A 24045-nucleotide genomic window follows, 5' to 3' on the forward strand; every position below is an offset into this window, starting at 1 on the left:
CCAGAGCCGGTTTCTGTTCTTTGTATAACCAGTGCATAAGTAGGGCAACGATGCCAAGGTCTATCCAGCAGAGGGCAGCAGAGTCCAGAACGGTCTCCACTAGGAACTGATCTCATTCTCAGACTCAGTGCTCTGCTTGTTAGGCCAGAGAGCTGTGTGTGCTGCCTGGTGGTGAAATTACAATGTCTACTCTGACCCCAAAGACAGGGTAAGTCGGAGGGAGGGCCACACAGACAGTCCGAGTGCAGAGAGCACACAGTGAGAAGTGACTAATACATTGTCTGAATTATAACAGTACTGACAAGCATATTACATGAACACACAAACCACTGACTACAGTATGTTAAACCTGAGCATCAATCATAACATATGGTTCAAAGACTTCAAAGTACACACTCGTATATGAAAATAGAGATTTATAACACAAAAGTTATACAAAAACACATTTTAAGACAATGTATAAATAAAATGAAAAATCGAAATCATTGGATTTAGGACTTTATATATCATCTTCTCATATGATCTGTACCCACTGGGCACAAACTGGTTGAATCAATGTTGTTTCCACGTCATTCCAATGAAATTAAGTTGAACCAACATGGAATAGACATTGAATTGACGTCTGTGCCCAGCGGGTACTGTCTGTGGCTTATTCCCGCTGCATGCATCAGAGCTCATTGTGGTACTGACAGGTAGTACTAGGAACCGATGAGGTCAATGAGTTGTAGAAGTTACGTTTTTTCTCTCTCACTCGTTCATGGTTTCTCATCAGCTCCACCCACGTCAACTGACTTTCCCACCAGTTTCTATCCAGTCAACAACGACCTTGTCTACACATTCCATACTTGGAAGTCCAATCAGAGATTTCAGCAGAAGTCCAATGACCTCATCCTCTCTCTAAACAACGGTCCAATCACAGCCTCTGTCTTCCCGGGAAAGCTCCAATCACGTGCTGTTCTGTTGACAGGCAGGTGCGTTGGTGAGCAGCAGGCGAACCTTCCCTCGTAGGAAGTTGGTGTGGACACGGAGCAGCTCGGATAGGGACGACACCTTCCTGGTCGCCGAGTCACCTACTGCTGGCACTGGAGAGAGGGACAGGTCCTGTTCAATGGATGAGAGGAAGAACAAGGGCTAACATACAAACCCTAAAAAGAAAGCACCACTCCTCTGTTCTGTGGAAGGGGTTCTAATTCCAGATTTTCTTCCTGCCCCGCCCCGCTACTCCATACCAAAAACGGTACGCGGCCAAATAGAAGACACATTCTGTTCCCTTTCCATAACTCCCACTGCTATGTCTGGCCTGCTCAAAGCCGTTTCAGTCACTGAACTGCCCTGCCCTGAAAAGTTCCTGGCTTCTGACCGAGAAGCAAACAAACACAGCAGGCAGGTGGTGGCATGCTGAGGGGAGAGGAACGTCTGACTGACTGTACCCAGGGTCCATGATCTTTCCAAGGACTCCAATCTACAACTAGGCTCTCTGCTGTGGAGGAACAGTATGTGCACACTGAGACACATCCACTTAAAAAGGGACAGGAGTTTTTCCCTGGTCAATTTATCAGACCAGGAACATCTCCTGGTCTTACGTAACAAACTGTTTACATTTTAGTAAACACTCTTACAGCAGCGAGTGGATACTCGAGTGCAAACCACAACCCTGGCGTTACAAGCACCATGCGCTACCAACTGAGCCACACGGAACCCCTGCTCACACCGCAGTCCCATCCACTGGTCATGCTGTAGACGAGACACTCACAGTCCTCAGTGAGTCACCTTGATGTGGAGGCTGCGCAGCACCTGGCCCAGGCTGTGGATGTTGCTCTTGTTGTTGTCGATGAGGCTCTTTACGGCAGCACGGCTCACTGACTCCCTCACAGCACCCAGGGCCTGGCCGAACAGAAACAGCCCCGACTGGACCTCCAGAGCCTGCTCCTCAGTCTGGGAAAACACACACAAATTACACATTACATAAACACATACGTTAAAACAAAACTCCCTGAATATGTCATTATACATTGCCATGTATAGCACAAGAACCATGCACATTAGGGCCAATGTATTCCAGTATTAATGGGTACACTGTAGGTAAATAAATGTATTGGCAGAAAGAGCTCAATGGACTCAATGGAAGTTCATACAGGACTTTTCCTTTATTCATATTACAACCACTCACTTCTGGTCATTTGAAAATGAAATCCTCTCCAAAATATTGCTTTTTTAAAAACAAGCCATAGAAAGCTGGTCGCAATTTAACTTTAATCCACCAGAGAAAAAAACACACAAATATTACAACAAATACTATGGTTAAACTCAAATATACAAATACTATGGTTAAACTCAAATATACAAATACTATGGTTAAACTCAAATATACAAATACTATGGTTAAACTCAAATATACAAATACTATGGTTAAACTCAAATATACAAATACTATGGTTAAACTCAAATATACAAATACTATGGTTAAACTCAAATATACAAATACTATGGTTAAACTCAAATATACAAATACTATGGTTAAACTCAAATATACAAATACTATGGTTAAACTCAAATATACAAATTGATTTTAAAAAATGTTGGGCGACAAAATGTTTAAAAACGGTTTAATCTTTTATAATGATATCATAAAAATTAATGCTGGAGTTATGCCACACATGCAGCTAAGAGAAATATATGGAAATGTCTGCTCTACCCAAAATTACATCCAACTAATTGTAGCATTACCGCAAAAAAATGGAAGAGGCAAGTGAAAGGGGGGAAAAGTAAGGAACTTGTCTGTCGGCCCTGTATTAAAGACCAAAATAGGTTAAAGAAAATTATACCAGTTTCATTTAAGGACCAAAGAAGACAGCTGTGCCATTCAGATTTAGAAATAGCTGTGAAGAGATTTTCAATGTACCGATTCCATGTGGTTTATGAACTGATACACAAAATGACACCGGATTCAAAACTTTGAATTTTTCAATTTAAATTATACACATTTCTGGGCAATATGGTGGCTACAACCATCCCAGCTCTGCAGATTTTGCTGCGAAGAGACAGAATCCTTGAATCATTTGTTTTGGTACTGTCCATACGTAGCTTGTTTTTGGTTGCAGATTCAGAAATGGCTGAAGAATTGCAACATTTACCTGAGTGTGCAAAGCTGTCATCAAGGCAAAGAGTGGCTACTTCGAAAGATTCTCAAATATAAATAGATGTTTAACACTTTCTTGGTTACCTCATGATTCCATATGTATTATAATCCATATGTATTATAATCATAGTTTTGATGTCTTCACTATTAGTCTACAATGTAGAAAATAAAAAATAATAATAAAAATAACGAAAACTTTTGAATGGTACTGTATATATATTGACAATAATATATGGGGGATTGGAAATGATGCAGACAATTACATTGATACATTGATAGAAGCCACAATCTATGTTAAAGCTGATCTACCCCCTAAATATAGTTCAAACAGTACACACAGATGCGGTCATCAACACAGATCTGTCTGAACCAGAGCTCTTTCCATGACAGACTGACCAGGCTCTTTCCATGACAGACTGACCAGGCTCTTTCCATGACAGACTGACCAGGCTCTTTCCATGACAGACTGACCAGGCTCTTTCCATAACAGACTGAGCTGGCTCTTTCCATGACAGACTGAGCTGGCTCTTTCCATGACAGACTGACCAGGCTCTTTCCAAGACAGACTGACCAGGCTCTTTCCATGACAGACTGACCAGGCTCTTTCCATGACAGACTGACCAGGCTCTTTCCGTGACAGACTGACCAGGCTCATTCCGTGACAGACTGACCAGGCTCTTTCCATGACAGACTGACCAGGCTCTTTCCATAACAGACTGAGCTGGCTCTTTCCATGACAGACTGAGCTGGCTCTTTCCATGACAGACTGAGCTGGCTCTTTCCATGACAGACTGACCAGGCTCTTTCCAAGACAGACTGAGCTGGCTCTTTCCATGACAGACTGACCAGGCTCTTTCCAAGACAGACTGACCAGGCTCTTTCCATGACAGACTGACCAGGCTCTTTTCTATGACAGACTGACCAGGCTCTTTCCGTGACAGACTGACCAGGCTCTTTCCGTGACAGACTGACCAGGCTCTTTCCATGACAGACTGACCAGGCTCTTTCCATGACAGACTGACCAGGATCTTTCCATGACAGACTGACCAGGTGAAAGCTACGATCCCTTATTAATTTCAGATGAAGGGAGGAGACAGGTTAAAGAAGGATTTTAAGCCTTGAGACAATTGAGACATGGATTGTGTATGGGTGCCATTCAGAGGGTGAATGGGCAAGACAAAAGATTGAACCATAGACAACGTGTATGGCGTTGTGTGTGAGAGCGGTTTGCTGATGTCAACGTGAACCATGTCCCATAGTGACGGTGGGGTTACGGTATGGGCAGATTGAAGATTTGAGTGAGTCAAGAACTGGGTTTCTCCACACTCAACAGTTTACCGTGTGTCTCAAGAATGGTCCACCACCCAAAAGAGATCCAGTCAACTTGACACAACTGTGGGAAGCATTGGAGTCAACATGGGCCAGCATCCCTGTGAAACACTTTCGACACCTCGTAGAGTCCATGCCCTGACAAATTGAGTCTGTTCTGCAAAAGGAGTTGCAGCTCTTATTAGGAAGGTGTTCTTAATGTTTTGTACACTCAGTGTAGAGAAACCAGAGGAAATGGGCCAAACACTTCTCTCTATACTATATGGCCATGGCTTGTGCTATTCATGTACAGTAGGTATTTAACTGATAGACAGTTACTCACATCCTTTGTCTCCAATACCACAAAGTCAACGTTGGTCAGTGGAACCACAAAGGTGCCTGTCACGCCACACCCTGCCTTGCAACCTCGCTGCGTGAGGGAAAGAAGGCAAGACAGATTGACAGTTAGAGCAAGATCAGACACACAAATAAAGATGAAGTGTCTCTGTACATAATACACTGTAATAATATCCTCATCCATTTCACTTCTAATGTGACATTTTCCAGACATGTAAAAGTTGCCCAGGTCCATCTAGTGGTGGTTAGGCCCAGTCAGTCAGTGTCTCACCAGAGCGGTCTCTGTGTCGCGGGCCTCCATGATGAAGCGGTCCAGAACGCGGGGGTCACAGATGGGCCTGACAGGAGAAGGGAGGCCTCGCCCTGCCCACTGGAGTACCGTCAGCAGTACCGCCACCAGCCCTGGGGGAACAACACACATCCTCAGGCAGACGCTAGAAATGGTGGCTGAGAGCAGATACAGACGGGCAGCAATTGCAGCTTTACATAACAGACAGTCATATAACAGACCGTGATGTCAACCAGAGAACAGAGGATGTCAGCTAGCGGGATCCCTTAAGCAGATTTACTGGAAATACTGTAGAGTAACTGACTGCCGACTGTTCAGCTGTCCAAACAGTTTTGCATTTAGTTTAGGTGGTTTCTATTTTGCTTTCTAATGCAAGAACTCATTGGAAGGGTAGATTGCCCTGATAGTCCTCCCGAATTTGGGAGTGACAGGAGACATTGCATACTTAACGCATCATTGAGGTCGGTGCAGGTCTAGCTCCATTCCTCACAGTTGGACAACATTAGCCCTAGTTCAGACACTGCTCTATCTCCGCATCGAACAAAAAAATAAGCCACTTTCACTTTGGAAGATCTGGGATAGAGTGCCATCTGAAACCTCGTTGGCCTCATTTTTTTTGTTTTGGGGGGGGGGGGGGGGTATTGATATTGCAGATAGATTGTACCTTCCATCAATGTTATTGTCTGCATCATTTCCAATCCCCCATATATACACTGCTCAAAAAAATAAAGGGAACACTTAAACAACACAATGTAACTCCAAGTCAATCACACTTCTGTGAAATCAAACTGTCCACTTAGGAAGCAACACTAATTGACAATAAATTTCACATGCTGTTGTGCAAATGGAATAGACAACAGGTGGAAATTATAGGCAATTAGCAAGACACCCCCAATAAAGGAGTGGTTCTGCAGGTGGTGACCACAGACCACTTCTCAGTTCCTATGCTTCCTGGCTGATGTTTTGGTCACTTTTGAATGCTGGCGGTGCTTTCACTCTAGTGGTAGCATGAGACGGATTCTACAACCCACACAAGTGGCTCAGGTAGTGTAGCTCATCCAGGATGGCACATCAATGCGAGCTGTGGCAAGAAGGTTTGCTGTGTCTGTCAGCGTAGTGTCCAGAGCATGGAGGCGCTACCTGGAGACCGGCCAGTATATCAGGAGACGTGGAGGCCGTAGGAGGGCAACAACCCAGCAGCAGGACCGATACCTCCGCCTTTGTGCGAGGAGCAGGAGGAGCACTGCCAGAGCCCTGCAAAATGACCTCCAGCAGGCCACAAATATGCATGTGTCTGCTAAAACGGTCAGAAACAGACTCCATGAGGGTGGTATGAGGGCCCGACGTCCACAGGTGGGGGTTGTGCTTACAGCCCAACACCGTGCAGGACGTTTGGCATTTGCCAGAGAACACCAAGATTGGCAAATTCGCCATTGGAGCCCTGTGCTCTTCACAGATGAAAGCAGGTTCACACTGAGCACATGTGACAGACGTGACAGTCTGCAGACGCCGTGGAGAACGTTCTGCTGCCTGCAACATTCTCCAGCATGACCGGTTTGGCGGTGGGTCAGTCATGGTGTGGGGTGGCATTTCTTTGGGGGGGGGGGGCGCACAGCCCTCCATGTGCTCGCCAGAGGTAGCCTGACTGCCATTAGGTACCGAGATGAGATCCTCAGACCCCTTGTGAGACCATATGCTGGTGCGGTTGGCCCTAGGTTCCTCCTAATGCAAGACAATGCTAGACCTCATGGGGCCGAAGTGTGTCAGCAGTTCCTGCAAGAGGAAGGCATTGATGCTATAGACTGGCCCGCCCGTTCCCCAGACCAGAATCCAATTGAGCACATCTGGGACATCATGTCTCGCTCCATCCACCAACGCCACGTTGCACCACAGACTGTCCAGGAGTTGGCGGATGCTTTAGTCCAGGTCTGGGAGGAGATCCCTCAGGAGACCATCCGCCACCTCATCAGGAGCATGCCCAGGCGTTGTAGGGAGGTCATACAGGCACGTGGAGGCCACACACACTACTCAGCCTCATTTTGACTTGTTTTAAGGACATTACATCAATGTTGGATCAGCCTGTAGTGTGGTTTTCCACTTTAATTTTGAGTGTGACTCCAAAGCCAGACCTCCATGGGTTGATAAATTTGATTTCCATTGATAATTTTTGTGTGATTTTGTTGTCAGCACGTTCAACTATGTAAAGAAAAATGTATTTAATAAGAATATTTCATTCAGATCTAGGATGTGTTATTTTAGTTTTCCCTTTATTTTTTTGAGCAGTGTATTTGTTGTAAACAGTTGAAGTCATAAGTTTACATACACCTTAGCCAAATAGATTTAAACTCAGTTTTCATTTGATCCTAGTAAAGAATTCCCTGTCTTAGGTCAGTTAGGATCACCACTTTATTTTAAGAATGTGAAATGTCAGAATAGTAGTAGAGAGAATTGTTTATTTCAGCTTTTATTTATTTCATTACATTCCCAGTGGGTCAGACGTTTACATACACTCAATTAGTATTTGGTAGCATTGCCTTTAAATTGTTTAATTTGGGTAAATGTTTCAGGTAGACTTCCACAAGCTTCCCACAATAATTTGGGTGAATTTTGGCCCATTCCTCCTGGCAGAGCTGGTGTAACTGAGTCAGGTTTGTAGGCCTCCTTGCTGGCACACGCTCTTTCAGTTCTGCCCAAACGTGTTCTATAGGATGAGGTCAGGGCTTTGTGGTGGCCACTCCAATACCTTGACTTTGTTGTCCTTAAGCCATTTTACCACAACTTTGGAAGTATGCTTGAGGTCATTGTCCATTTGGAAGACCCATTTGCAACCAAGCTTTAACTTCCTGACTGATGTCTTGAGATGTTGCTTCAATGTATCCACATAATTTTCCTAACTCATGATGCCATCTAGTTTGTGAAGTGCACTAGTCCCACCTGCAGCAAAGCACCCCCACAACATGATGCTGCCACCCCAGTGCTTCACAGTTGGGATGGTGTTAATTGGCTTGCAAGCCTACCCCTTTTTCCTCCAAACATAACGATGATCATTATGGCCAAACAGTTCTATTTTTGTTTCATCAGACCAGAGGACATTTCTCCAAAAAGTTAGATCTTTGTCCCCATGTGCAGCTGCAAACCATAGTCTGGCTTTTTTATGGTTTTGGAGCATTGGCATCTTCCTTGCTGAGCGGCATTTCAGGTTATGTCAATATAGGACTCATTTTACTGTGGATATAGATACTTTTGTGCATGTTTCCTTCAGCATCTTCACAAGGTTCTTTGCTGTTGTTCTGGGATTGATTTGCACTTTCCGCACCAAAGTACGTTAATCTCTAGGAGACGGAACGCGTCTCCTTCCTGAGCGGTATGGCGGCTGCGTGGTCCCATGATGTTTATACTTGCGTACTATTGTTTGTATAGATGAACGTGGTACCTTCAGGCATTTGGAAATTGCTCCCAAGGATGAACCAGACATGTGGAGGGTTACAATTTGTTTTCTGAGGTCTTGGCTGATTTCTTTTGATTTTCCCATGATGTCAAGCAAAGAAGCACTGAGTTTGAAGGTAGGCCTTGAAATACATCCACAGGTACACCTCCAATTGACTCAAATTATGTCAATTAGCCTATCAGAAGCTTCTAAGGCCAAGACATAATTTCTGGAATTTTCCAAGCTGTTTAAAGGCACAGTCAACTTAGTGTATGTAAACTTCTGACCCACTGGAATTGTGATACAGTGAATTATAAGTGAAATAATTTGTTTGTAAACAAATGTTGGAAACATTACTTGTGTCATGCACAAAGTAGATGTCGACTTGCCAAAACCATAGTTTGTTAACAAGAAATGTGTGGAGTGGTTGAAAAACAAGTTTTAATGACTCCAACGATTTTTTACTATGTTCTACATTGTAGAATAATAATGAAGACATCAAAACTATGAAATAACACATATGGAATCATGTAGTAACCAAAAAAGTGTTAAACAAATCAAAATAGATTTTAGATTCTTCAAAGTAGCCACCCTTTGCCTTGATGACAGCTTTGCACACTCTTGGCATTCTCTCAAACAGCTTCATAAGGTAGTCACTTGGAATGCATTTCAATCAACAATGTGTGCCTTGTTCAATGTTAATTTGTGGAATGTCTTTCCTTCTTGATGCATTTGAGCCAATCAGTTGTGTTGTGACAAGGCAGGAGTGGGATACAGAAGATAGGCCTATTTGGTAAAAGACCAATTCCATATTATGGCAAGAACAGCTCAAATAAGCAAAGAGAAACAACATCATTACTTTAAGACATGAAGGTCAGTCAATCTGGAACATTTCAAGAACCATGAAAGTTTCAAGTGCATTCGCAAAAGCCATCAAGCGCTATGATGAAGCTGGCTCTCATGAAGACCGCCACAAAAAAAAAGAGGATAAGAGGATAAATTCATTACAGTTAACAACCTCAGAAATAGCAGTCCAAATAAATACCTCACAGAGTTCAAGTAACAGACACATCTCAACTATTCAGAGGAGACTGCGTGAAACAGGCCTTCATGGTCAAATTGCTGCAAAAAACTAAAGGACAACAATAAGAAAAAGAGACTTGCTTGGGCCAAGAAACACAAGGAATGGACATTAGACCGGTGGAAATCTGTCCTTTAATCTGATGAGTCCAAATTTGAGATTTTTGGTTCCAACTTCCGTGTCTTTGTGAGATGCAGATAGGTGAACGGATGATCTCCACACGTGTGGTTGGAGGAGGAGGTGTGATGTGTGGGGGTGCATTGCTGGTGGCACTGTCTGTGACTTATTTAGAATTCAAGGCACACTTAACCAGCAAGGCTACCACAGCAATCTGCAGCGATACGCCATCCCATCTGGTTTGTGATTAGTGGGACTATCATTTGTTTTTCAACAGGACAATGACCCAACACACCTCCAGGCTGTGTAAGGGCTATTTGACCAAGAAGGAGTGATGGAGTACTGCACTAGATGACCTCCACAATCACTCGACCTCAACCCAATTGAGATGGTTTGGGATGAGTTGGACCGCAGAATAAAGGAAAAGCAGCCAACAAGTGCTCAGCATATGTGGGAACTCCTTCAAGACTGTTGGAAAATAATTCCAGGTGAAGCTGGTTGAGAGAATGCCAAGAGTGTGCAAAGCTGCCATCAAGGCAAAGGGTGGCTACTTTGAAGAATATAAAATGTATTTTGATTTCTTCAACACTTTTGTGGTTACTACATGATTCCATGTGTGTTATTTCATAGTTTTGATGTCTTCACTATTATTTTACAATGTAGAAGATAGTACAAATAAGGAAAACCCCTTGAATGAGTAGGTGTGTCCAAACTATTGACTAGTACTGTATAAAGCATTAATAAGGCTTATCAAAATAATATGCACACAACACAGAATGTTAAAGGAAATATGAACATTTTATTTCAATTTAATAGATGTAGCTAGCACCAAATGTTTTTTTGCTGAGGATGTTGAGGACATCGCTGAATAATCATTCCTACTAAAGTTAATACTATTTACATTTTTCAGTTGGACTTTTCTTGAATATACACTGAGAAAAAATATAAACGCAACATGCAAAGTGTTGGACCCATGTTTCATAAGCTGAAATAAAATATCCCAGAAAGGTTATATATGCCCAAAAGCATATTTCTCTCAAATGTTGTGCACAAATTTGTTTACATCAGTCTTAGTGAGCATTTCTCCTTTGCCAAGGTAATCCATCCACCTCACAGGTGTGGCATATTAAGAAGCTGATTAAACAGCACGATCATTACACGGGTGCACCTTGTGCTGGAAACAATAAAAGGCCACTCTAAAATGTGAAGTTTTGTCAAACAACACAATGCCACAGATGTCTCAAGTTTTGAGGGAGCGTGCAATTGGCATGCTGACTGCAGGAATGTCCACCAGAGCTGTGGTCAGAGAATTTAATGTTAATTTCCCTACCATAAGCCGCCTCCAACATCGTTTTAGAGAATTTGGTAGTACGTCCAACCGGCCTCACAACGTATATGGCATTGAGTGGGCGAGCGGTTTACTGATGTCAACGTTGTGAACAGAGTGCCCCATGGTGGCGGTGGGGTTATGGTATGGGCAGGCATAAGCTACAGACAACGAAAACATTTCATTTTGTTGATGGCCCATTGTCGTGCCATTCATCCGCCGCCGTCACCCCATGTTTCAGCATGATAATGCACGGACCCATGTCGCAAGAATCTGTAAACAATTCCTGGAAGCTGAAAATGTCCCAGTTCCTCCATGGCCTGCATACTCACTAGACATGTCACCCATTGAGCATGTTTGGGATGCTCTGGGACTACGTGCATGACAGCATGTTCCAGTTGCCGTCAATATCCAGCAACTTCGCACAGCCATTGAAGAGGAGTGGGACAACATTCCACAGGCCACAATGAACAGCCTGATCAACTCAATGCAAAGGAAATGTGTCACGGTGCATGAGGCAAATGGTGGTGATACGATATACTGACTGGTTTTCTGATCCAGACCCCTACCTTGTTTTTATGGTGTCTTTGACCAACAGATACAAATCTGTATTCCCAGTTATGTAAAATTCATAGATTAGGGCCTAATGAATATATTTCAATTGACTGATTTCCTTGTATGAACTATAACTCAGTAAAATCTTTGAAATGATTACATGTTGCGATAATATTTTTGTTCAATATATTTAACAAAGATTGATATTCAAAGTGTAACCGGTATGAAATGGCTAGCTAGTTAGCGTTGCACGCTAGAAGCATTTCAATAGATGACATCATATGTATATTTTTACATTGATGCTAACAGATAACTCACTTGGGCTCTGCCCAGCTGCTGGGGTGGCTGCGGAGAAAGAGGTCAAAGGGGGGTAAGTGTAACTGGTGTGAAATGGCTAGCTAGCTACTAGCTTTAACACCCTGTGTTAGTATGTTTTACTCACTTAAATAGTTAATGCTATGAGTCTGAAATGGGGAATTTAATTGGAATGCTTTTAATATGAATCTTTGTTAAATCTATTCAAGAAAAAGTAAACATATAAAACGAAGTCCTCCGTAATTGTTTAATGTGCTTCATCTAGAAAATTGTCATATTTTCTTTAGGCCGAAAATTCTGTGTTGTGTCCGTGTTCTTTTTGATAAGTGAGGTATGTTTATATGAATGGAAGAATGGAAATGGCATTACATTGACTACATAGAATTCTAACATTGACCTTTAACGTTGGTGTTATAGATCAGAGTGGCAAACTGCACAGTTAATTACCATGACGTGCTTAGCTATAAATGCTTTGTGAATGGGAAAATAGATGACATTACTTTGACTTCATAGAATTCATACATAGACCTTTCATGTGTGCGTTATAGACCAGCATGACCAACTTGATTGTGATGTGGAGGGCTATAAATTAGTTACAAAATAGTTTTTACCCTCAACTACACGATTTGATCCGTAAAATGCCCGGTGCCCGGTGGATTCAACCCTGAGGGGTTCTTTACGCACCATTGACCTTCAGTGAGAAGAAGTTAAATCACGGGCCTATTCTGGCCAGTGGGGGAAATGGAGCTGGTATCAGCTATATCAGCACAGTTTTCAAAACGTGGTTTAGCCTTTTGGCATATTCACTAACTGGTATGGCAGAAGCACACGTTTGAGAACAGCCATAATGATGATTCGACGTTGTCGTTGTAATCGTGCATTTATTATGAAGATACCTAAATATGAGACCATACGGATACCATCGAAGGCACTTTGGAAACCTTCAAGAATGCGTTTGGAACTTTGCGCACTAAAGTTCATGGATAGATAGATATATTCTCCTGAATATGTTTGCCTCAGTTTTAAGCTATATCACCAACACAGTATGGTTATCAAATTAAGAATTGTTTCAATCGTGTGCTATAGATATCTTACCTGAAATGGAAGACATTCGCAAAATGGTCCAACATTTTTAGAATGCATTGCTAAACAAAGTAAATGTGTAATATACACAGTAAAAAAAAAAACACATCCGTGACCAAATTATCTATTTTGTAGGCCTACACTCCAGCAGCCTATATGAAATTCTCTCGAAATTCGTCTACGTTTTCTCCACCTGTATCCTTGTCCATTGTTCCGAGCGCAAAGAAATGCCGCGTGCACACCGGAGCAAGTACCCCTAGCTGCAGCACATGTAACGAGGGGGGTTCGGCCCGTACCGGCCTCGCCCACCAACAGTTTTCATTGGTTGAGGCGCGTTCCCATTCCAACACGCTCAACACAAAGTAGCCTGCGTGGTGATAAATCAGCATGTCCTTTTAACATATCATCTAATTTAGCTGACTGCAATTATATGATTATAGGTTTACAGAGTCACGTCTAACAATAACAAATCATTGTTTTCTAACCTCATTTTGAGTTAATATTTTATCCTGCCTTTAAATACTTTTTTATGAATGCTTTTGGTGTTACAACTATTCACTTTTTCACATGTTGAAAATGTTTGTTTATTTCGTTGCTATGGTCACCGCAGTAGTGGCGCATGAGTAAAGTCACTGAGGAAGCTAAGCCAGGGAAAAACATATTACAACCGATGTGTTGTGATACTTGCGTTGTTTGCTCTATATAACCGACTAGTTCAAATGACTTGCCACCGTGATATATAGGCATAAGGCCAAGACAATAAGAAAACACAGAATAGATTCAACCACACCTTTGTTTCATCACAAAAACGGAGAGCAACATGTCTGGTGGAGTTCACAAAGCGTATTGCATGTAACGAAGTTACATGACCTACAGCATGGTCAATCAAGTCAATGTTGCCGAGATTTTCAGACTACTAAACAACTATTGATTTAGAACACCAGAAAATTAACACAATTCGCAAAGAAAACAGTACCACAGCAGCATTTCAACTTCAACATTTGAACATCATCAAACCACCTATGCCTAGTCTAATACACTGATGACTTTAAACATTCATGTTGCAGTCCGTGATACTGATTTGTGTGTTTGTGTGTGCATAAGGAGAAAAAACATGTTGACTCATACTACTTGTAGAGAAACTGCAATGCCATCCTCCTTTTTCATGTTGCCGAAACAGTCTATGACGTTGTTACGCAGTGCACACTTTTAGTTTTTGTTGTCCTAGACTACCTGGCTAAAATGCTTGATCGCTAGCCTAACTTCCTTTCATGGGAAACGATTAGCCAGCTACTTAACATTTGCCTACTACGCCTAGCTACATATTGAACTTCCATCCTCTCAGGCCAGAGGCACAATGTATGAATTTATGGTTGGATCAGAATTAACATCACAATCATTGGCCAGTATGGATAATTAAGCAAAACCACAAGTCCAAATCCCTATCTCAGTCCATGGCTAATTTAGGAAAGGGACAATTTTAGTTAGCTAGCTAGTCACCTGAGGACAACAACACAACAAGATGAAACAATTCACATTTTTTCTGTCAATGACATTTGGCTTGATGTGGTGTGATTGGTGTGAAGCCAAATCCAAACTGGCGTCCCTTCACACTTTTTTTTGGTGTGCCAGGACGGTCACAGTTTAGCTCACTCAGTTTAGCTCAAAGCTGTTTGGATATTATTGTATTTTTAAAAAATATCAAGGGAGACCAAATGCTCGCTAGCTCCCCTTGCATTCAATGCAAAGTGCAGCAACAATGTCATACTCTTTTTGACCAGACAGCATCAGATAGATTGGCTACACATACAGAGCCAGAAGGGCGCTGTTTCGCTTGCCCCTCCTCCATTGAGATACATTCAGCCTCTTGCAAATGGAAGGGAAATTATGAAACCTCAGAGAGACAAAAGATAAATCATTTAGTATGGGTCATTTTTTTCTTGGTACATTTTTTGTGGAAGCCTGGCTTCCCTTGGCATTCATGAATACATGCCACTGGGTCACCGGCATCTGTTGTTCTCCATCTCGAGAAGGGTGCATTTGCGCCCAGCAATGCGGGCGTTCCTGCATGTTGCCATTCCTACATTCCATCGGAACCCCTCTTTATGCTTCTATTGGTCCATTTTTAAGCTAGGACTCTGGTACACAGGCGGGAGGCAGGGCGATCCAGTCAGAGTGTGAATTACACTGTGACATTCGGGGGTCTCTTAAAAAAAAAGAAGTTATGGGCCTAATAACAAAGACATAATTTAACAGTAAAACGTATGACCTTTTTGGCATGAACATGATTTGTCAAACAAATCACTTCAAAAAGTAGGTTACCTGTTATGCATGTTTGTCTACTCCAACATAATTCCAGCATCCAAACTGCATGTATACTCGCACCATTTGACGAATGGAAATCAACATCTGTTTACAAAACACCAAAAAGTGAGTCTAATGACATTCGGTGATTGCCATTGATTAGGTCTACATTAATTGATGCATCATGCTGACAAATTGACCTTATTTGTAGCCTGAAAAGTCGGGACACCCGAAATGGGTCTGAAACCGTCCCTGGAAAAACGTGATGGTCACCCTAACACACAGTTAATTTACTTGTATAGGCTATTGTGTATTACCATGAATGTCAAATAGGCCTACCAGTAGCCAGTGATGTAGTGGTAAAAATATATTTTTTAATAGTTGGGTAAACTCTGATTGCCGGTCGCGGTGAGAAAATAAATTACGCTCCCTATACTTTTAATGTATTTTTCTGGAAAAAAAGGAGGGTAAACTGAGTTTACTTGCATTTACCCTCCTGCCGGTAGCCTCCCCTTTCAGCCGAGGAAATTTTACACATATGAACACATGCAGAACAGGCAGCCTGCATTCAATATAATAGCCCTACATGAGTTGAACACTTGGAGTCTTCACAGATCCTGTGACATAAAACACTACCTTTCTTTTCGTACATTAATGACATGTATTTGTCATTATTAAGCATTTAACAACTGAATTAAAACATTGAACTTAAACTCTGTACGATACCTGAATCTTGGAGATCTCAGAAAATCCACTGTAAGTGTTACTATGCCAACCTAACATTTCATTATGTTTCACAGTGAAAACTGTTTTCATGGGCACACAAAATAATGTAGGCCTGTGGCATTGCCAAATCAAATGCTTCTAACCAAAAGAGTCAACTATAGGCCTACTGTCATTAACGTATACTTGTTGGATGGATTGGATGCGTATTGGTGTCTAGCTATTGGCTAGTTGTCTACTGATATTGTCGACCATCATCAGCTGTTCCAGGAAAGACAACAAATATTGATAGAAAATAATAAAGCTAAATAAATGGGATACTCTTCTGACCACAGACAGCAAGGAGACCTCCAATACCCGCGCACACCTGAAAAACAAAGCAATGAGTTCTCTAAACAGCTGACTGACCTGACAAAAGCAACAATGATGAATCAACTGATACAGCTAATGCATTGGAATGAAGGAAGTACAAAGAAACATTTATATGTTTAAACGTCAGACGGGGCCACAGTGTCTCCCGACCGATGCTGCAATAGTTTATGTGTCGGGGGGCTAGGGTCAGTCTGTTATATCTGAAGTATTTCTCCTGCCTTATCCGGTGTCCTGTGTGAATTTAAGTATGCTCTCTCTAATTCTTTCTCTCTTTCGGAGAACCTGAGCCCTAGGACCATGCCTCAGGACTACCTGGCCTGATGACTCCTTGCTGTCCCCAGTCCACCTGGTCGTGCTGCTGCTCCAGTTCCAACTGTTCTGCCTGCGGCTATGGAACCCTGACCTGTTCACCGGACATGCTACCTGTCCCAGACCTGCTGTTTTCCACTCTCTAGAGACAGCAGGAGCGGTAAAGATACTCTGAATGATCGGCTATGAAAAGCCAACTGACATTTACTCCTGAGGTGCTGAACTGTTGCACCTTCTACAACCCCTGTGATTATTATTATTTGACCCTGCTGGTCATCTATGAACATTTGAACATCTTGTCCATGTTCTGTTATCGTCTCCACCCTGCACAGCCAGAAGAGGACTGGCCACCCCTCATAGCCTGGTTCCTCTCTAGGCTTCTTCCTAGGTTCTGGCCTTTCTGGGGAGTTTTTCCTAGCCACCATGCTTCTTCACCTGCATTGCTTGCTGTTTGGGGTTTTAGGCTGGGTTTCTGTACAGCACTTTGTGATGTCAGCTGATGTAAGAAGGGCTTTATAAATACATTTGATTGATTTAAAGAAAATCAGCTGAGGCTGAAATTCAGCACTACTGAGTAAACAGCGCCACTAGAATTCTACAATACCATTTTATTTATTTTTGTTTTTATTTAACCTTTATTTAACTAGGCAAGTCAGTTAAGAACAAATTCTTATTTACAATGACGGCCTACCAAAAGGCAAAAGGCCTCCTGCTGGGACAGGGGCCTGGGATTAAAAATAAAACATAAATACAATATAAATATAGGACAAAACAAACATCATAACAAGAGAGACAACACAACACTACATAAAGAGAGACCTAAGACAACAACATAGGAAGGCAGCAACACATGACAACACAGCATGGTAGCAACACAACATAACAACAACATGGTAGCAACACAACATGGTAGTAGCACAAAACATGGTACAAACATTATTGGGCACAGACAACAGCACAAAGGGCAAGAAGGTGGAGACAACAATACATCACAGAAAGAAGCCACAAGAGTGTCCATGATTGAGTCTTTGAATGAAGAGATTGAGAAAAAACTGTCCAGTTTGAATGTTTGTTGCAGCTCGTTCCAGTCGCTAGCTGCAGCGAACTGAAAAGAGGAGCAACCCAGGGATGTGTGTGCTTTGGGGACCTTTAACAGAATGAGACTTGCAGAACGGGTGTTGTATGTGGAGGATGAGGGCTGCAGTAGATATTTCAGGGGGGAGTGAGGACGGTTACATAGAGATGACCAGTTTACAGAGGAGTATAGAGTGCAGTGATGTGTCCTATAAGGAGTAAATCTGATGGCCGAATGGAAAAGAACATCTAGCCGCTCGAGAGAACCCTTACCTGCCGATCTATAAATTATGTCTCCGTAATCTGGCATGAGTAGGATGGTCAACTGTATCAGGGTTAGTTTGGCAGCTGGGGTGAAAGAGGAGTCACTGCCGGAGTAACCCTTCACTCCGGCGCTGCCGGAGTCGCCCTGCCTGTCCGGAGTTTCCCATCGATTCGGGGCCGGCTGCAAGGGTCCCCAGTCCGAGGTCAGCGGCGAGGGTTGCCGCTCCAAAGGTGCCACGTAAGGGGGCCAAGACTATGGCGGAGTGGGGTCCACGTCCCGCGCCAGAGCCGCCACCGTGGACAGATGCCCACCCAGACCCTCCCCTATGAGTTTAGGTTTTGCGGCCGGAGTCCGCACCTTTGGGGGGGGGGGGGGGGGGGGGGGGTACTGTCACGTCCTGACCTTAGTTCCTTTGTTATGTTTCTTGTTTAGGTTGGTCAGGGCGTGAGTTGGGGTGGGCATTCTATGTTTTGTAGTCTAAGTTTTGTATTTCTATGTGTTTGGCCTGGTATGGTTCCCAATTAGAGGCAGCTGGCAATCGTTGTCTCTGATTGAGAACCATACTTAGGTAGCCTGTTCCCACCTGTGTTTGTGGGTAGTTGTTTTCTGTTTTGTGTGTTTGCACTTTACAGGACTGTTTCGTTCACTCTCTTTGTTGTTTTGTTATTCAGTGTTCAGTTGATTTATTAAATATTAACATGGACACATAACACGCTGCGCATTGGTCCGATCTTGACTACTCTTCCTCAGATGACGAGGAGAACCGTTACAGTTACGTTCATAGATTTCCATCTGCACCGTTCCCCAAAAAGTTTTTGTACTGAACATGCCCAGGCGAGGAGAACTATGGGGGAATACTTTCATTACAGGTTAAAACCTCTCTGGGATATGTGGGACAATAGCGTCCCACCTCACCAACAGCGAGTGAAATTGCAGGGTGCCAAATTCAAACAACAGAAATCTCATAATTAAAATACCTCAAACATACAAGTATTATACACTATTTTAAAGATAAACTTCTTGTTAATCCAGCCACAGTGTCTGATTTCAAAAAGGCTTTACGGCGAAAGCACACTTTGCGATTATGTTAGGTCAGCTCCTAGCCACAGAAAACCATACAGCCATTTTCCAAAGAAGGAGAGGTATCACAAAAGACAGAAATAGCGTTAAAATTAATCCCTAACCTTTGATGATCTTCACCGGATGGTACTCCCAGGACTCCATGTTAGACAATAAATGTGTGTTTTGCTCTTATTCGCTCCCCTTTCATAGTAGAAGCCTGAAACAACGTTCTAAAGACTGTTGACATCTAGTGGAAGCCTTAGGAAGTGCAATCCGACCCCATTTACACTGTATATTGGATAGGCAATCACTTAAAAATCTACAAACCTCAGATTTCCCACTTCCTGGTTGGATTTTTCTCAGATTTTTCCCTGCCATATGAATTCTGTTATAATCACAGACATCATTCAAACAGTTTTAGAAACTTCAGAGTGTTTTCTATCCAAATCTACTAACTATATGCATATTCTAGCTTCTGGACCTGAGTAGCAGGCAGTTTACTCTGGGCACCTTATTCATCCAAGCTACTCAATACTGCCCCCCGTTCCCAAATAAGTTTTAACTGGGTCGTGTTTTGGCAAACTAATATGCAGTTATGAATTTATCTCACCACTGAATTCTGAACCTGCAATTAGAGGCTGTCATTCTTCAACGGTCTTTTCTAAATGAGATGGCATTGATGTATTTCGGTAACCAATACCAGGCTACTGCGTTTCGGGCCCCAGGGCACCGACTTTGGGGGGGTTTTGGAGTGGGGAATCAGCTAACTTACTGCATTTCAACACATTGTGCCACGGTGCAGAGAGAAAACTGTACTGTTTAGTCATGCTATTCTATACATTTTTGTCATGAGGCAGAGATCTTTATTTGCTGTTCTTTAAGCTCATCGTCTGCTTTTGTTCACAATTTGCCATGAGGCTGAGCTAAATATTTAGCCGTTTTAAAACAAATGTCTTGCAATTCTACACATTTTCCTGTCTGTGGGCCCCTGAGGTTACCAGCCCTGTGGTTTGAATGAACATTGATTCAAAGACCTAATTTATTATTGAGCTGAATATATTTTCTCAGTTGTTTTATGTGTGTGGGAAGTAATTTAGCACAGACAGGCCTACACAAGGAGTTTATACATATGCAGGTATACAAGGGATGTGTAGCCTATAGTCTGTGCTGTTTGGGATGACTTGCAGTTTTTTAAAATTTAACTAGGCAAGTCAGTTAAGAACACATTTACACACTTATTTACAATGACGGCCTAGGAACAGTGGGTTAACTGCCTTGTTCAGGGGCAGAACGACACATTTTTACCTTGTCAGCTCTGGGATTTCACCCAGCAACCTTTCAATTACTGACCCAACACTCTAACCACTAGACTACCTGCAGTTACCTGCAGTTCTAGGAATACAGATCTATAAATATTGCTGCAGGGATTTGTTTAGACCAAAAAAGACTACATGTGCCAACAAGGACAGAGGAAACACTCAGCTGTGCTTTAGCAATTAAAAGAAGAGACAGATGCATCTTAAAGCCTTTTATGACTGGTCAATTCTGCAAATGGGGTGCATTTAACCCCTTCTGGTCCTCTGACCTACATTCCTAATGGTCCTGGTTTTCTGTCACAGCCAGCGGCTCAAGGCGTAATATTTCAGCAGTGATGTAATGCTTGTCTAAGAACCCAAATTTTAATGTTAAGTTTACTCTCATGTAATCATAGACGGTAAAAAAAAAAAAATGTGGCAATGCCATCGATGACGTCATCTCATTGTTGCCGATGAGAATGCTCAGTTGCGCAAGAATGTCAGGAAGTGTCACCATCTTGCTAAGTCGACGGCTGACGAGGTACTGCAGGCTGAGGGATTTTAAAGTAATCGTTTCAAGGCATCTGGTGAAAGACTTCTGGTGAAATTGGAGCAATTACTGGTACCATGATTGTGTTTGCTGATTTTTTTTTATACAGTGCATTCGGAACGTATTCAGACCCCTTGATTTTTTCCCACATTTTGTTAAGTTATAGCTTTATTCTAAAATGGATTGAATTGGGGTTATTTCTTCATCAGTCTACATACAATACCCCATAATGTCAAAGCAAAAACAGGTTTTTAGAAATGTTTGCAAATGCATAACAAATTTAAAAAATGAAATTACATTTGCATAAGTATTCAGACCCTTTGTTGACACACCTTTGACAGCAATTACAGCCTGGAGTCTTCTTGGGTATGATGCTACAAGCTCGGCACACCTGTATTTGGGGAGTTTCTCCCGTTCTTCTCTGCAGATCCTCTCAAGCTCTGTCAGGGTGGATGAGGAGCTTCGCGGCAAAGCTCTTTTCAGGCCTCTCCAGATATGTTTGATCGGGTTCGAGTCTGGTCTCTGGCTTGGCCACTTAAGGACATTCAGAGACTTGTCCTGAAGCCACTCCTGCGTTGTCTTGGCTGTGTGCTTAGGGTCGTTGACCTGTTGGAAGGTGAACCTTTGCCCCAGTCTAAGGTCTGAGCTCTCTGGAGCAGGTTTTCATCAAGGATCTCTCTGTACTTTGCTCCGTTCATCATTCCCTCGATCCTGACTAGTCTCCCAGTCCCTGCCGCTGAAAAACATCCCCACAGCATGATGTTGCCACCACCATGCTTATCTGTAGGGATAGTGCCAGGTTTCCTCCAGACTTGATTCTTGTCATTCAGGCCAAAGAGTTCAATCTTGGTTTCATCAGACCAGAGAATCTTGTTTCTCATGGTATGATAATTCTTTAGATGCCTTTAAGCAAACTCCAAGAGGGCTGCCATGTTCCTTTTACTGAGGAGTGGCTCAGATGGGAGAACCTGTCCTTCTGGAAGGTTCTCCCATCTCCAGAGAGGAACTCTGGATCGCTCAGAGTGACCATTGGGTTCTTGGTCACCTCCCTGAACAAGGCCCTTCTCCCCCAAATGCTCAGTTTGGCCGGGTGGCCAGCTCTAGGAAGAGTCTTGGTGGTTCTAAACTTATTCCATTTAAGAAAGATGGAGGCCACTGTGTTCTTGGGGACCTTCAATGCTGCAGACATTTTTTGGTGCCATTTCCCAGATCTGTGCCTCAACACAATCCTGTCTCTGAGCTCTACTGACAATTCCTTCAAACTCATGGCTTGGTTTTTGCTCTGACATGCACTATCAAATGTGGAACTTTCTATAGACAGGTGTATGCCTTTCCAAGTCATGTCCAATCAATTGAAATTACCGCAGGTGGACTCCACTCAAGTTGTAGAAACACCTCAAAGATGATCAGTGGAAACAGCATGCACCCGATCTCAATTTCAAGACTTATAGCAAGGGGTCTGAATATTTATGTAAATAAGATATTTCTGTCATTATGAGCTATTGTGTGTAGATCTGATGAGGATTTTAATCCATTTTAAAATATGTCTGTAACGTAACAAAATGTGGAAAAAGTCAAGGGGTCTGAATACTTTCCGAGTGCACTGTATACCATGAATATTGACCAAGGAGATCGCCATTTCCCAATTCTGTATAATGGGTATCCTGTTTTCTGGAAACAATACCTGCAGTACCGTGGTCGGTCAACTTGTGAGGGGCAGTCATTCTCCCCTGGACGTAATAGATGAATGTTACACCAAGCACAGCACGATTCTCCCTCCCGGCTCTTTGTCAATCAACACAAATGAAATTACATTGTTGCGTCAGTCTTATGCGTTTCTTCACAATCACATAACCAGCGCTCTAGGTAGGGGGCATTGTGGTAATAGTCTGGACAGCAGTAGGCCGTACACATGTACTCTGGTATGCCCACACAGTCCTGGTTGTCACCGTCTGATCATGTTCCCGGCCGAGGTGACTCCTGGTGTTGACCTAGGCATTGCCACGGAAGTAGTTGTTGAGGTGTTGTCTGATGCGGTCCTCATGCTGGGCCCAGGGGCCGGTGTTGAACTCTCGGATCTAAGGCCCTACGTTGGTCAGGATGTAGGTGGTTGCCTTTTACAGGGGCTCAGACTGGTGCTGGTCTGGGTTCAGTTGGCCTCTCTTGTTCTGGGTCACATCTGCAAAGTCATCCAGCACCGCCTGACTGTCCATGAGACGCATGTGCATCTAGGCCGACTGGGGGAAGGGCTCCATATTACTACTGGCTTTACTGGAGGCCAGCTAGAAGGAGGAAGAGTGGCAGAGAGAGAACTAAAGAGAAAGAGAGGCAGAGAGAGAGAGAGTGTGTGAGTGAGAGGCAGAGAGACATGGAGAGAGGCAGAGAGATGGAGAGAGAGAAAGAGGCAGAGAGACATGGAGAGAGGCAGAGAGATAGAGAGAGAGAAAGAGGCAGAGAGAGAGAGAGGTCATCAATTTGATTATCGGCGAGACAGGTGCCTATTGATACAGATTGTTTTGTACAGGGTGTGCAGATTTAACATTTCAGGAATGAAGAAAACTCAGTGTTTCAATAATCTTTTTTTTTTCCAAAGCCAAAGATTTTATTTATCAGACTGTATACTGTGTGACATTGTCTGTTTCTTTAACAAAGGGGCTTCCTGATTTAATTCCCATCTGTTCGGAATCACTAGCCGAGAAACCCCATGCACCTGCTTACCAGAGCTTCTTACAATCTGTACCCGAACGAACACCTGCTCTTGGCGTCGTTAGCAGAACTGCGGGAAAGCAGTGCCCGACTGTCTACCGATCTACCATCTTATCTTTTAAATTATAACCTACTGCTGTAATTAGGTGAAATTCAAGAGCTCTATATTTACTGCGGGGATTCATGCTATTACTAAAGGAAGATGGTGAGTTATGGAATGTGTGGGCGAAACAAAGGCTCACACATTCTCTGATCAAGATAGTGAGCTTTAGTTTATATATAAGTCCATTTCTAAGGGACCAGAATAGTCTTCTTCATATAAGAACACAATTGAAGTTGTAGAACTGTGAATTGTCATAGTGTGTGTTACAATGATCATCTTCCCTC

General features: G+C 42.9%; 1 protein-coding gene across 1 annotated transcript; it reads right to left on the bottom strand.

Annotated features, from left to right (window-relative positions):
* Positions 1-654: 654 nt before the first annotated feature.
* LOC139419559 (erythropoietin-like) lies at positions 655-13068 on the bottom strand. The gene is made up of 5 exons (XM_071169530.1): positions 13011-13068; positions 5076-5206; positions 4791-4877; positions 1771-1935; positions 655-1101 (listed from the first exon to the last, which is right to left on the bottom strand). The coding sequence occupies exons 1-5, from the start codon at positions 13024-13026 to the stop codon at positions 946-948; spliced, it is 555 nt and encodes a 184-aa protein (XP_071025631.1). The 5' UTR covers positions 13027-13068; the 3' UTR covers positions 655-945.
* Positions 13069-24045: the final 10977 nt, after the last annotated feature.

The sequence above is a fragment of the Oncorhynchus clarkii genome, chromosome 10 (assembly GCF_045791955.1).
Source record: "Oncorhynchus clarkii lewisi isolate Uvic-CL-2024 chromosome 10, UVic_Ocla_1.0, whole genome shotgun sequence".
In the NCBI taxonomy this organism is placed as follows: Eukaryota; Metazoa; Chordata; class Actinopteri; order Salmoniformes; family Salmonidae; genus Oncorhynchus; species Oncorhynchus clarkii.